Consider the following 14773-nt stretch of genomic DNA (forward strand, 5'->3'; position numbering starts at 1 on the left):
TGATACATGTCATAGATGTTCCTGGTCAGACTTGTTCCTCTCTATATATGACGAGTAATAGATAGTGAGGGAGTAGATGGAGCTACAACACTTCCCTCATCACATGTTTATTTTCATCCATTTTTCTAAAGCCTCAGTAGGGTACTGGTGGTGCCTGGATAGGAGTCAGGGATAATGATGAACTGCCGAAGAAGTGGGGATGGAAGACCAAATGACTGGGGCGAAAGGATAGAAGGGAACCATCATGGAGGAAGACACTGCTAACGAAAGTGAAGAGGAGCACAGCACATTCTGTCAGTTACTTCACATTCTCATTTAACAATTCTCATTTAACAATTATTATGGCGAAGTACTGGATCAAAGAAACAGCTTGTCTAGCCAAATTTCTTGCTTCTCACAGCAGTGCTTCAAAACTCCCTCAGGTCAATTTAGCCAATATTTAAACGACTGATAAATTACCGTCTGGTTGCCTAAGATGAGCGTTGACTTCTTTGTATTATTCTTTTATCGTCTCTCCTCCCATAATGGCCCTCTTCAAAAGGTTAGATTCAATTTCCACTTTCACAAGCATTGTAAATCACAAGGGATTCCAAGAAAGTGAGTGTACAGTGTGAAATAAATATGAGTCATAAATTGATATACTTGATTTATGAGACTGATGCTTCCATTTTAGCAAAACTTCTTTCAGTTGTTTTAAACAGCAATAGAAAAGACAGTAAGACAGTGTAGTTACATCATTGGGTTGCCAGCTGATTTCTTTCCAAAAGTGAGAGACCTGATAATTTGATATAGTAAGTTGATTCAATCATGTACTGTGAGTATTCAATTATAAGTATTAAAATGCAGCTCTGGTTAAGAGCTTTTCTGGCTGCATTTTTGAATATTTCAAATAAATCCGTCCAACTATTTTATATAAGAAATGTAATGGAACATTAGAGTAACTTCCCTACATAACAGTGCATCTTAAATGCTTTAAAATGGACTTAGCATTTGGTTCTTCCCAGTAAGTTCAGGCAAAAGCACACTGCTACACCCTCTCTTTCCTTGTGTGTTCTTCCTCATAGATGTATAACTGTTGGTACCTTGACCATATTCTGATATTGCTTGGCTCCAGTGTTCTGATTTTCATCTGTGAACTGTACAAGGATATGCACACATTTTAGGGAGCTGAAATGAATTGCAGAAGAAATGCAAGACTGTAATCCGGGAAACCAGCTTGAAAGCATCTGGATAAGAATCAAGGGAACCGGGACTCAAAGAGATCTCATCGTGGGTGTCTACTACAGACCTCCGAGTCAGGATGAAGGACTTGATGAAGCCTTCTGTCAACAGCTGACCAAACAGGCACAATGAAGAGATATAGTAGTCATAGGTGATTTCAACTATCCCAATATCTGCTGGAAAACAAACTCAGCCAAGAGTACAAAGTCCAACAAATTCCTCACTTGCTTTGCAGACAATTTTATGGTCCAGAAGGTAGAAGAGGCAACAAGGGGATCGGCTACTCTTGATCTAATCTTAACAAATGTGGAAAACCTAATCAATACAGTTGAAGTTGTCGGATCCTTAGGGGCAAGTGACCATGTGCTCCTGCAGTTTGTGATACAAAGGAAGGCTAAAACTAAGACAAGTCAAACACGCATTCTGGACTTTAAGAGAGCTGACTTCCAAAAAATGAAGGAAATACTGAGCGGCATTCCAAGGATGCCAATATTAAAAGACAAGGGAGTTAAGGATGGATGGGAGTTTTTAAAAAATGAAATACTCAAGGCACAAATGCAAACAGTGCCAACAAAGAAAAAAAAATAAGGCAAGTGTGAAGAAGCCAGAATGGATGTCCAAAGAACTTCTAACCACAAGAAGTGGAAAAGGGGAGAAATCACCAAAGAAGAATTCAAACATATAGCCAACTCCTGTAGGGAAAAGGTTCGCAAGGCTAAAGCGCAAAATGAGCTCAGGCTTGCCAGGGACATTAGAAACAACAAAAAAGGCTTTTTTGCCTATGTTGGTAGAAAAAGGAAGAACAAGGAGGCAATTGGGCCTCTGTGAGGAGAAGATGGGGTGATGGTGACAGGGGACAGGGAAAAGGCAGAACTACTTAATGCCTTCTTTGCCTCGGTCTTCTCACAAAAAGAAAGCCGTCTTCAACCTCAGCAACATGGAATGGACGGAGGATTAGGGGAAATCTAACCCCAAAAAGGGAAACAAGTTGTCCAGGAACACCTGGCCTCTCTAAACGAATTCAAGTCCCCAGGGCCAGATCAGCTACATCCAAGAATATTGAAGGAACTAGCTGAGGTTATTTCAGAACCACTGGCAATTATCTTCGAGATTTCCTGGAGAATGGGAGAAGTCCCAGCAGATTGGAGGAGGGCGAGTGTGGTCCCTATCTTCAAGAAGGGAAAAAAAAACGACCCAAACAATTACTGTCCGGTCAGCCTCACATCGATACCAGGCAAGATCCTGGAAAAGATCATTAAGGAAGTGGTTTGTGAACATCTAGAAACAAATGCAGTTATTGCAAATAGCCAACACGGATTTACCAAAAACAAGTCATGCCAGACTAATCTGATCTCTTTTTATGAGTTGGATTGATACAGGGAACGCTGTGGATGTAACCTACCTGGATTTCAGTAAGGCAAAGTCCCCCACGACCTTCTGGCAAACAAACTAGTAAAATGTGGGCAAACAAAACTATGGTTAGGTGGATCTGCAATTGGCTAAGCGAACGAACCCAAAGGGTGCTCACCAATGCGTCCTCTTCATCTTGGAAAGAAGTGACGGGTGGAGTGACGCAGGCTTCCGTCCTGGGCCCAGTTCTGTTCAATATCTTTATTAACGACTTAGACGAAGGGTTAGAAGGCACGATCATCAAGTTTGCAGATGACACCAAACTGGGAGGAATAGCTAACACTCCAGAAGACAGGAGCAAAATTCAAGACGATCTTAACAGACTAGAGAGATGGGCCAAAACTAACAAAATGAAGTTCAACAGGGACTTCGGCAGAAAAAATGGAAATCAAAGATACAGAATGTGGGACGCCTGGCTTGACAGCAGTACGTGTGAAAAAGGAGTCCTCATGGACAACAAGTTAAATATGAGCCTAAAATGTGATGCGGCTTCTAAAAAAGCCAACAGGATTCTGGCCTGCATAAATAGGGGTATAGCATCTAGATCCAGGGAAGTCATGCTCCTCCTCTATTCTGCCTTGGTCAGACCACACCTGGAATACTGTGTCCAATTCTGGGCACCACATTTGAAGGGAGATGTTGACAAGCTGGAGAGTGTCCAGAGGAGGGCAACTAAAATTATCAAGGGTCTGGAGAACAAGCCCTATGAGGAGCGGACTTAAAGAACTGGGCATGTTTAGCCTGCAGAAGAGAAGACTGAGAGGAGACATGATAGCCATGTACAAATACTTGAAGGGAAGTCATAGGGAGGAGGGAGCAAGCTTGTTTTCTGCTGCTCTGCAGACTAGGACACGGAACAATGGCTTCAAACTACAGGAAAGGAGATTCCACCTGAACATCAAGAAAAACTTCCTGACTGTGAGAGCTGTTCGGCAGTGGAACTCTCTCCCCTGGACTGTGGTGGAGGCTCCTTCTTTGGAGGCTTTTAAGCAGAGGCTGGATGGCCATCTATAGGGGGTGCTTTGAATGCGATTTCCTGTTTCTTGGCAGGGGGTTGGGCTGGATGACTCATGAGGTCTCTTCCAACTCTACTATTCTATGATTCTATGAATCGCTCTTGTGGTCTCTTCCAAGTCTTTAATTTCCTTTGGGAAGATAAAGTTGAGTATAATGATAATAATTTTAGCAGTAGCACATCTCCAGTGATGTAGGGATAAGCATAGGACAATTCTTCTGCTGTTGTTTATGCCCAGCGCTTGTGGGGTGAGTTTCCGGTGTATATGCTTCTCTACAGGGTTGGAGCATTAAAAAGTAGAAACACTACAGGGATGTAACAGTTGGTGAGCTGTCATGTACCCAGCCTATCCTTCTTTGCTAGTTCTAAAATGGACCTTATTTGTTAATAGAATTGTGCTATATGCAAGAAAAATATGTTCCGCTGTGGGAGCTAACCAAAGAGTTTACTCCTCCATCATCATCATCATCATCATCATTATCCCCGCCATCAAGAATTTGTTACCTATCTCTCTACACAGCTTGAGGTGGGGCACAACACAGTTAAAATATATTACCATAAAATACATACATTAAAACAAACCATCACAAAATACATATATTAAAATACATATTGCATGGATTAAAATATAATACAAATACATATATTAAAATACAAATAGAATGTAAATTTAAAATTTACTATTTAAAATTGACTGGGTAGGAAGAGATAGGTTTGCAGTTCTGTTATGAATGCTGACAGAAAATTTAGCTGTCAAATCTCTTCTGACAGGTCATTCCACAGGTTAGGGGCCTCTGATGAAAAGGTTATCTTGGTGATGGTTGCCAGTCAGGTTCTGGTTAGTGTGTGGGGTGGATTATATGGGGAAAGACGATCTTATAGGTAACCTGGACCAAACCACATAGGGCTTTAAAGGTCAAATTAAGAGAAAATCCACTTGTCTGTCCCAACTCATTTTTGGAAACACTGCTTTATTTGAAAGAATCAGATTCTGACCTTCCTTCCTTCCTTCCTTCCTTCCTTCCTTCCTTCCTTCCTTCCTTCCTTCCTTCCTTCCTTCCTTCCTTCCTTCCCCCCTCCCTCCCTCCCTCCCTCCCTCCCTCCCTTTCTTTTGTGAAACATGGGATAAATATCTTTAGAGTATTTGTTGATGGAATGTTATTTGGGAGTAAGGGCAGAGAATGAATGCTAACCAGCACGGGTTTTTTTAAAACCTTCTGCTGTATGCCTGTCAGATTAAAAAAATACAGGCACAGTTTCCCAGGATTCAAAGAATCTTAATTAGGAGTAAATTGTGTTTTGGAAGCGTCCCAAAAATAGAAAGAGCCATTGTAAATGTAGATAGGACTTGAATATCCTGGCTTTCAGACCAGTGTATTTGTTGTGGCCTCTGACAAAAAGCGAACAACAAATATAATTGTAGTCCATGTTAAAACAGGTGCCTGCTTATCAGTACGCACTGGAATGGCTTCATTTCCATATAGTTCTTAGAGAACTGCTCAGGAGCAGCCTTAACCAGGAGATGAGGGTTTTATTTTTATTTATTTTTTTGCTTTTCAAGGCAATTCTTGATCACCTGAACTAATGACAATAGTCCATGGGGTTTGCCAATTGTTCTGAAGAGCTGCTTTGCCCACTGTTTCAGAGAATTGCCTTGTATCGTGTTGTGTTCCTTTTGAAAGCGCTGCGTTTGAGACTTTAGAGACGGTTCTTATCCAGTATTTCAGGCTGCTTGGTTAAGATTAGCCTTTGAAGTTAATTGTAAAGACCTGAGATTACTCTGGAGAAATACATGAGTTCTTTTATGAAAGTGGGAGGGGGGAATCTTTAAAATTGTCACAAACATAAATGGCTTTTTATTACAGAGTAAATCCAGCAGATTCTTGCTTTCTTACCTTTCTTTTTTTCCTGTTCATATATTAATAGGCTGCCTTTGCAGACAATTACAGCCAATTTAACCGCAGATGTTATACTTCTAATTCTCATATTGGTTTTGCCTGAAGCCATGTTTAATGGTAGTTCTATCCTCACCAATGTGGTGGCGGTGCTAAAGCAGTTTTAGTATAGGAAAAGAGAACTGTGAGACTAAAGTGTTCCCTCACTATTTCGCGGTTCACTTTTTGCGGATTCGCTGTTAAGTGGTGTAATGAAGTGTGATTTTTTTAAATTTACAGATACCATGTTTAATTGTGTTTTAAAAGGGTCAGTATTTCAGTTACTCTGCACTCATGAGTTGGTTGCCATGGAGAAGTGGGCGGAGCCAACTGTCATTTTGTGTGGAGAAGTGCAGGTTTGAAAAAGAGCAGTTAGTCTGTGCCCTGCTGAGGTACAGTTAAGACTGATTCTCAGTTGGAGGATCAGGGAGACTCAAGTGCTTATTTGAGTCACTTATTTTAAGGTAATCTGTTTCCAGATAAGGAACAGATAATCTGTGATTGTAATTCACAGGGTGAATGCAGTTTAAAGCAGTAAAGGAGGAAGTGACATTTTAAGAAGTTTGAAACACCTCAATATAGCTTTGCAACTGAAGTTACTGTAACCATTAAGCTTGTGCCTGAATAAACGTGTTATTGTTCTTTTGAACATCTAAGCTTCTGTCATCTATATTACCATCAAAAGCAAACAAGAAAGAAGAAAAATAAAATTTAAAAAGTCTCCTCTCTAAGTAGCTAGTGGCTATATCTTCCAATAGTGGTGACAAGAGTTGATAATCCCCTTTACATCTGGTGGCCGCATTATAAACATCCTTAATAACTGGTGGCAGCATTTAAATAAAAACAGCTTTAATAACTGGTGGCAGCGATAATATAAATATAATTAATTAATAAAAGCAATCTCAACCTCCACATCTCCTCAATTTGGTGGCAGAGGTGGGATTTTAAAAAGATTCCCCCCTGCCTGACATCTTTACATTTGGTGGTAGCGGTGGGATTTCAAAAGATTTCCCCCCTGCCCGAAGAGCCGGCGTTGTCCGTAGACACCTCCAAGGTCATGTGGCCGGCATGACTGCATGGAGCGCCATTACCTTCCCGCTGGAGCGGTACCTATTGATCTACTCATATTTACATGTTTTCGAACTGCTAGGTTGGCAGGAGCTGGAGCTAACAGCGGGCGCTCAAGCCGCTCCCGGGATTTGAACCTGGGACCTTTCGGTCTGCAAGTTCAGCAGCTCAGCTACTAAAATAATGTATAAATATTAAAATAAATATAGCATCCCTACTTTGCGGATCTTCACTTATTGTGGTTGGTTCTGGAACATAACCCCTTCAATAAGTGACGGAACACTGTATAGTTCTGTTACTGATACCCTCATTTCCTTCCAATAATATTCCCAAATACTCCCTCTGTCAATAAGCTTAGGGGTTAGCACTGTATTCCGCAGTATTGTCCAAAGTGATACTGTGAGGCATCAGGTGTGAACATTTCACCACAATTTTGTTGAATTTGCAAAAAGGTATATCAAGTTGTAATTCTTACCTAAGAATGAATGCTAAGAATACTACCAAATATATTCATATATAAATTGACCTCATGGATATGACAATGGCAGGATTATGTATGTTCTCACCAAGATTATGAATTTTGATATGACCCATGAATAAGTTGAGAGTAATTCTGCAGAGAGTGGAAAGTTCTAACTGCCCCTGCCACTATTTTACCACCCAGGCATTCAAAAATCAGAAGTGGCACCACGGTGGAGAAATAAGGGGGGGGGTGTCAGTGCTTCCTTTAGACTTTTCTGGGATGGACTGTTCTTGGCTATAATCATTCCACTCAGAAGGGGATGTTCCCTTTCTTGATAAGAGTTAAGATACAGAACTCACATTGACCCCTTGGGGAGGCCAACCCAAATACTCCATCATGATCATTTGGAATTGAAAACTGGAGGGAATTCTGTATTCAATTATAATCTATCGATTACCTCTCTTTTCTGATCCTCTTGCCTCTTTAGGTGCTTTACCCAAATGGAGTTCCCAAATGGAGTGCCTTTGAAAGACAAATTTAGTGCAGGCTGGCTGTTCTGCAGTGCTCCATCTTACTTTGTGATCAGGCAGAAAAAGGCAATAAAATTCTATATTATTCTTGTAAGGGCCCAACAAGAATACTTCACCAGAAGAACTTTGAAATGGTTTAACTGATTCTTATAACCATCCATTCATACTAGTGCAAATCCACACCACCTCCATATAGCTGGATATATTAGACATGGGAGAAGATGGTGTCCTTAGTGTCTTTGTTCACATACCACTTCAGGGAATATATGTCTGGAAGACATATAAAGAAATGTCCTTGACTGCTTATGCAAGTACCATTGTCTATATATGGAGGTATTGCCCATTGATTAGAACAGTCATTGAAATGAGCATAATGAAAAGGTGGGATTATTGCAGGAGGTGGGATGTTACCTGATAGGCTGCCACCTTAACAAGAGTGATGGACTATATTCCTCATTGATTTGGTGTAAATATCTGTTATCTAAAATGGAAAGAGACTTTACCTCATGCTTTCTTTCTCCTCATCTAGGAGGTACATGCCAGAGCCCTGCTCTTCCAGCCCTGGTACGTCCTCCGGCTCCACCCCTGCAGCCTTCGTTGGATCTCAAACCCTTTCTTCCATTCCCTCTGGACACTGCGGCAGCTGTCAATCTCTTCCCCAACTTCAATGCAGTAAGTAGTACTATATTGCAGAGTTAATATCATTGTCCTGTACTATCTGTATTATTCCTCTTTTAGCAAAACAAACAAACATTGACGTGGATCAGTGAGGGATTCGTACATTCATGCTTATGTATCAAAAGAAACAAAAGCTTCTGTCTTGGCTCTAAGAAAAAAACCCCTCATAATTTGGTAAAATATTGTAAATAAACAATGAAGAGAAAATGGACCTACGAGAAATATGTGATCTTTAAGTAATTTTATATGAATGTTATATGAATGTTTGGAGGTGTCTATGGACAATGCCGGCCCCAGAGTCAGACATAACTGGACTTAATGTCAGGGGAAACCTTTACCTTATAATATAGAGGAAGGGGGCATGTTCACTACAAATTAACTACACTTTGATACCATTTTAACTGCCATGGTGCTATCTACTAGATTCTTGGGTTTTATCAGGTGCTTAGAATTCAGTGACAGGTGTTGTAGTTTAGGGGAGAGCAACAGAAAATTCTAATGACCTTACCAAACTACAAATTCAGTAGGATTCCAAGGGATAAAGTCATCATAGATAAAACTGTATCAAATAGCTTTAATTATGATATGACCCATAGACTGCATCCAGAGTCTGCAGATTCACAAGTGAGCTCATCAGATGACACATTAATACAGTAGAGTCTCACTTATCCAAGCTTCACTTATCCAATGTTCTGTATTATCCAGCGCAGTCTGCCTTTTAGTAGTCAATGTTTTTGTAGTAAATGTTGCAATGTTTTGGTGCTAAATTTGTAAAATCATAATGTAATTTTATGTTTAATAGGCTTTTTTCTTAATCCCTCCTTATTATCCAACATTTTCGCTTATCCAATGTTCTGCCGGCCCGTTTATATTGGATAAGTGAGACTCTACTGTATTAGTTTTCAGGCAGACCAGTACCATAAGCTGGTTGGGCCATAAAATTTATATATATATATATCTACAGGCCTGTAGCGAGGGGGGGGGGGGTTAGGGGTTCAACCCCCCCCCCCAAATTTTTCAGGTTATAAAAAAAACCCTGGTTTACTCATGAATTTTAACTGGTTAACCAAATCCCCATGCTAAATCTATGAGACACAAAACATTAAGAGTCCTTCCAGGCACTAACTCAAGCAGATATTGACAGGTTTGTAGCAGGTGTGGGGGGTGTTAGGGATTCAACCCCCCCCCCGAAAATTTCAAACCCCCCCCCCCCGATTTTTTTTTCTGGCTACGGCCCTGTATAAAATTCTATGAATTCAAAACTGCTTTTATGCTGTACAAAGCACACTAGCTTTGTTATCAATAAAAATTAGTAAGTAAGCAAACACGCCCATTTTACAGAAAATTGATTTGCACACAGTGGAACCAGCGTAGTATATTGATTTGACTCTGGAGATCTGGGATCTGACTCTCTGACTGGATTTGAAAACCCACTTAGGCAAGTCTCTCAGCTTAAGAGGAAAGCAAAGGCAAATCCTTTCCAGACAAATCCTACCCCCAAACCCCTGTGATAGTTGGAAATGAAACGATGGCAAGAAAGTAGGCTGTTAAGATTGTTGGACATACATTTAAATTAGGTTAAGAAAGTCAGTAGAACTTAATCTAGAATGTTTGGTTTCTCTGCTGGGAGAAGCAAGATACAAATTAAATAAATAGTTTTGTTGAGCATTGTGCTTACATTTGACATAGAATAGCTAGGATTCAACTGTCATGGGCAAATCTGTAGAAAATTAGTAAGCAGGAAAACCCAGAAAAGTGATTTATTTCTCATTTATATATGTCAGGTTAGTAATTGAAATGATCACGACTAATGAAGGAAAACGTCCACTCCATCTTTTTCAAGTAGTTAAATATGAATTAATATTTAGCAATGTTTGTTCATGGGTTTTTATTAATTGCTCTAAGTAAGTATATAAATTATTCTAACTGACAAATAATTAATGTTGGCTGATTAATCTCAGTGATTGCATGCAAGCTGATTACTTCAAAAATTCTCTGTGAAAGAGTAAAATAGGATAGGTCATCCAGATCCTCCCCCCAACAGCAATTTCTTTGTGTTGTGGTTTGCTGTTTAAAAACATTATTGAACTAACTAAAACTAACTAAGTGTATAACAAATTTAAATACATGGACAGGAAAATAACAATATGGTGGCAACAAAACAGCACAAGATAATACTAGTTGTGAATCTAAAAGTACTACAGTCAGCTGTCCACATTTGTAGGTGTTAGGGGCGCAAGATTCAGGTGAAAATGAAGAACTGTGAAATTGTTGGGGGTTTTTAACATGAGAGAAGACATCTCCAGGAATGTTTGGGTCTTCTGGCATGGCTCTATGTAGTCAAGTTGATCACAGAATCACATTGGAGGACCCAGATAGTCCTAGAGTTGTTGTTTCTAGAAATCTTTAGGTCCTTCAACATGACTGGAGAAAATTGAGTTACAGGTGTTGTTACACTGGAGGACCTAGAGATTCCTAAAGAAAACCTCTTAAACTGAATACATGAATAAGCAAATCTGCAAAAGTCAAAACCTCAAATGTGGAACAACAACAGTATAGCTCTTTTTGTAATAGGGGAGGCCATTGTACATAAAGAGCATGGAAAGAACCATGAACCTTGTTGTCTAGATGTGCTTCCAGCTGCCCACACGTCTAGTGGCCATGATTCTGCTGGTATTATGATTAGCTAACATATTGAAACCCTTCTCAACAGAAAAGGCTATTTATAGTAATGGAGAATTATATTGCTATTCTATTTATTTATGAGAAGAAGAATCACAAAAAAATAAATAAATCTTACCTTGTTTGGTCAAGGTTTTATCCTTGGCTGTCATGAATTCATGGGAGGAATGATGGATATATGAAGATTTACATAAAGAAAGTGCAAAGGTGTAACTTTTCATTGGTCCCATAAAGGTTTTACTTAGCTATAAAAGCAACTTTTATTTCTTTAAAACTTTTCCCCCTAAACTTTTTTATTGCAATATCATGGATTTCTCCACAAAGTTATTTTCTCACTTGGGTTCATATGTAATGAACACAATCGTGTAATAGCTTTTTTCTGGAACCTTTTCCAACTCTTTCCAGCACCAGAGACATTGTGCAACAAGTCTTTGTGACTATGTAAACTTTTACCGGAAAGTATTTGAATGAAGAAAAAATAAATAAATAGATTTTTATTAGGGATTTACACAAATAGATAAAATGGGATAGAAAAAAATTGGAAAAGGGGGAGGGAATTGATGGGTGAAAAGGGGGATGGGAAAAGGAAATTTGTACTTTCATTCTTCTTTGCAGTTCAATAAAATTCTTGTAATTCTTATTTACATAAATAAATAAATTAACAACTATTTGCTCAATCAGTTCAGATAGTGCCCCACCCTCTAAAATCCAGAATGGAAAGTGGTTTTTTTCATATAAATATTTTCCCCAAGAATTGCTTTTCAGAATAATATTGGTAAAGTGTTGGTTAACTTGCACATGGCATTCTAACTTTTTGTTCCATGCGGCTCTGACTTTATTAATATCACATTTAGTGCTTTCTGACAGATGTTACTAAATTAGACTTGTTGGTATCCATTTCTGTGAGGATATGATTAATATTTCTAACAAAGCAAGATTTGCTTAGGCACTCAGCCCTGTTATTCCTTATATAGAAAACAAAAGATACTGCAGCTGTAAATGTTGCTGCAGTATACACACAGGTGTATTGAAATTGGCAAAAAAAAAATCTTGGTCTGGGCCAATAAATTGATCCAAAATATAAATCCTATAATCAAGCAATTTATTTCATGAAAAGGATTGTCCTGAAACTTTCAAATTAGAATGGTGGAATAGAGTTAGTGTCGCACAATTATATCAGTCAAATTGTTACTGACAGCTATTGCACACAAAGCCATCATGGCAGAAGAGATCACATGGAGCACCATCCCTTTTTTCTTTAAATGAAGACAGCCTGAGGCAGTCCAGCCTAAAAGAGCTTCCAAATTGTCCAAGGAGAAGTAATTTGAATTTGCCCAGATCTGCTCCTTTTTTGCAGAAGTGAACCGACAATCCTGATGACATAAACTGAAGTCTGGAAAATTAAATCCATCTACTGTAAATAAGAGCTTTAAGTGAAAAATACTGTTCCTAAAATTAGTATTCATTTTCTGAAATTAAACCCAAAAGATATGAAGAATCATGTTTGGATTACTTGCAGTATCCATGATAAAACATGCTTCTTTATTATCCCTACTCCAAATATTTAAATTGAGTGATGCCCTCCAGTTCATATCCAATGATATTTCAGCAAGCAATGCAAGCAAAATAAATCAATGGAGAACTGTCCCAGCATTAATAATTACACTGTCTAAAACTCTTCAGATGTAGAAATGAATTTCACATCCTGGACGGGCCCCCTTTTAGAAAGCAATGTGTAGTGTAATGCAGATACGTGCATTCCCCCCTGCTTTCTGAGAAGAATGGTTTTACCCTCCCAAAGCCACTGGCCAAATGATACGCCAGCATGCGCTGTAGCGCTTGTGGAATGCAGGGTTAAATTAGGTTATTGAAGGATGTGCTGCTCTGACTCAAGCCTCTTGGCCATTTCTGTTTCCAGCCTGCCTGCCTCTATATAGCATAGGAATTACCAGTCCCCCTTTGAAGGCTGAGTTGGAATTTTTATTGTGCCACAATTGGACAGTGACATTTTTTTCACGCTATATAATGTTTCATCCTGTCGGTTAATTGGCTAACCTTTGCTTTCTGTCACAACTGGTGAAGTGCAGGCACTTAGTGTCAATTAACTCTCTTTGAAGGCTTTTGGTGGCACTGCAAGATGAAATAATACACTCATGTTCCTATCATTGCTAACCAGCATGTGGAGATATGTTTGAGTTCTTGTCCCCAAATGACTTCCTCAGGAAAGAGTGCCAACCAGCGCCATCTGGGGAAATCCCTTGAGAGCTTCTGGTATCTTCATAGGTACAGGCTGGGACAACCTACATGGTTTTTTTATACCCATTCTTTTGAGCCTGGATGCGAGATCTGAATTAACCAGGTTCCTGCATGCAAATTCGTACTGGCATATCCCATTTACTTCCCCTTTGCAGATTCTAGCAATTATCATATATCTAGATAAATAGATAGGTATCTCTCAATTTTATATATGGTATACACTCATATACTATATATGCCCCACCTCACACCTACATAGTTGTTGTATACATTAGTGTATACGGTAATCTCCAGATTCTGAGAATACTCATATATACTCAGTTGACATATACATAAGTATATACTGTAATCTCTGGAATCTAAGTATACTCATATATACTCAGTTGACATATACATGAGTATATACTGTAATTTCTGGAATCTAAATATACTCATATATACTCAGATCCTAGAGATTACTGTATATACACATCAACTGTGTGTGGGTGGGCAAGTGCCCCTAGAAACCTTTATTTATTTTGTATGACAATGGATGTTGGAATATAGACCCAGAATGAATGCAGTGACAAAAGACAGGAACAAGAAGCTCCCCTTCCATTACAAAATCCAGAAAAAGGGCAGCCTCCTGTCCATCCTCATCTTTTTCAACATGCATTCATCAGCAACATGAAAGAGTCCATTTCAGGATTTGTGGTGGAGCAGAATAGTAGTGGCCATTTTTAATAAGGGCTTTCTGTAGCAGTTTCTTGGCAGAAAAACTATGATGGCCATTATTATTGTTCTGCTTATATGATATTGTTGAATGTAGGCAGGACACATACTTTATTTCTGTTCTGAAGAACAGTTTGACAGTCACATAGTTTGTAATGTTTCCAGTTTTTAGAAACTATTTTGTATGCAATTGCATAACCTCCTGAGATTGACGATGTTTTTGTATTTGCTTCCCTCCCTTCCTAAACACATCTCCATGTGAGAATAAATCTAAAAATAATTCTAAGGTCTGAAGATGAATAATTTATCAAAATACTTCATTATGGAATTCTAAGATAAATACCTGAAATACCACTTTCAGCAATTAGTGTTTCCATTTTCCAAGAGTACTGTGTGTCACCCAATTTACGAACCAGATAGATTCTGTAGGTTTGTTCTTAAGTTAGATCAGTATGTAAGTCAGAACAGGTACTTTTTTGGTAACTCCTGCCAAATATATCTTATCTTTTAGCATTGGATAGCACAGGAAAGGGTGGTGTTTGTTTTGCTGTCTGTGCCCCTGTTCAGAAGATTTCACCTCACTTTCTGTTCCTGTGATAATTGGATTATGAAAAATTTGGCTTTTTGTGGAAGCTAGGATTAATGATAAAGCTTCACTGGAGACATCTTTTCCCCATGATAACTCTTTCAGGGGTGAATTTCCCTTCCAAGTGGTAGATTCCTCTCATTTTTCTTGTCTCACCCCTGTATGAGTCATTTGTAAGTCGGATGTTTGTAACTCAGGGACTGCCTGTATATAGGATTC

General features: G+C 39.0%; 1 protein-coding gene across 8 annotated transcripts in view; it reads left to right on the plus strand.

Moving 5' to 3' along the window:
* Positions 1-14773, plus strand: part of znf385d (zinc finger protein 385D) — a 506886-nt gene that overhangs the window by 315656 nt on the left and 176457 nt on the right. For all 8 annotated transcript variants that reach the window (XM_062984389.1, XM_062984388.1, XM_062984387.1 and 5 more), the window contains one exon: positions 8171-8313. In XM_062984389.1, the coding sequence (XP_062840459.1) occupies positions 8171-8313 (143 nt within the window). The remainder of the gene's footprint in view (positions 1-8170; positions 8314-14773) is intronic.

This window comes from Anolis carolinensis, chromosome 6 (genome assembly GCF_035594765.1).
Source record: "Anolis carolinensis isolate JA03-04 chromosome 6, rAnoCar3.1.pri, whole genome shotgun sequence".
In the NCBI taxonomy this organism is placed as follows: domain Eukaryota; kingdom Metazoa; phylum Chordata; class Lepidosauria; order Squamata; family Dactyloidae; genus Anolis; species Anolis carolinensis.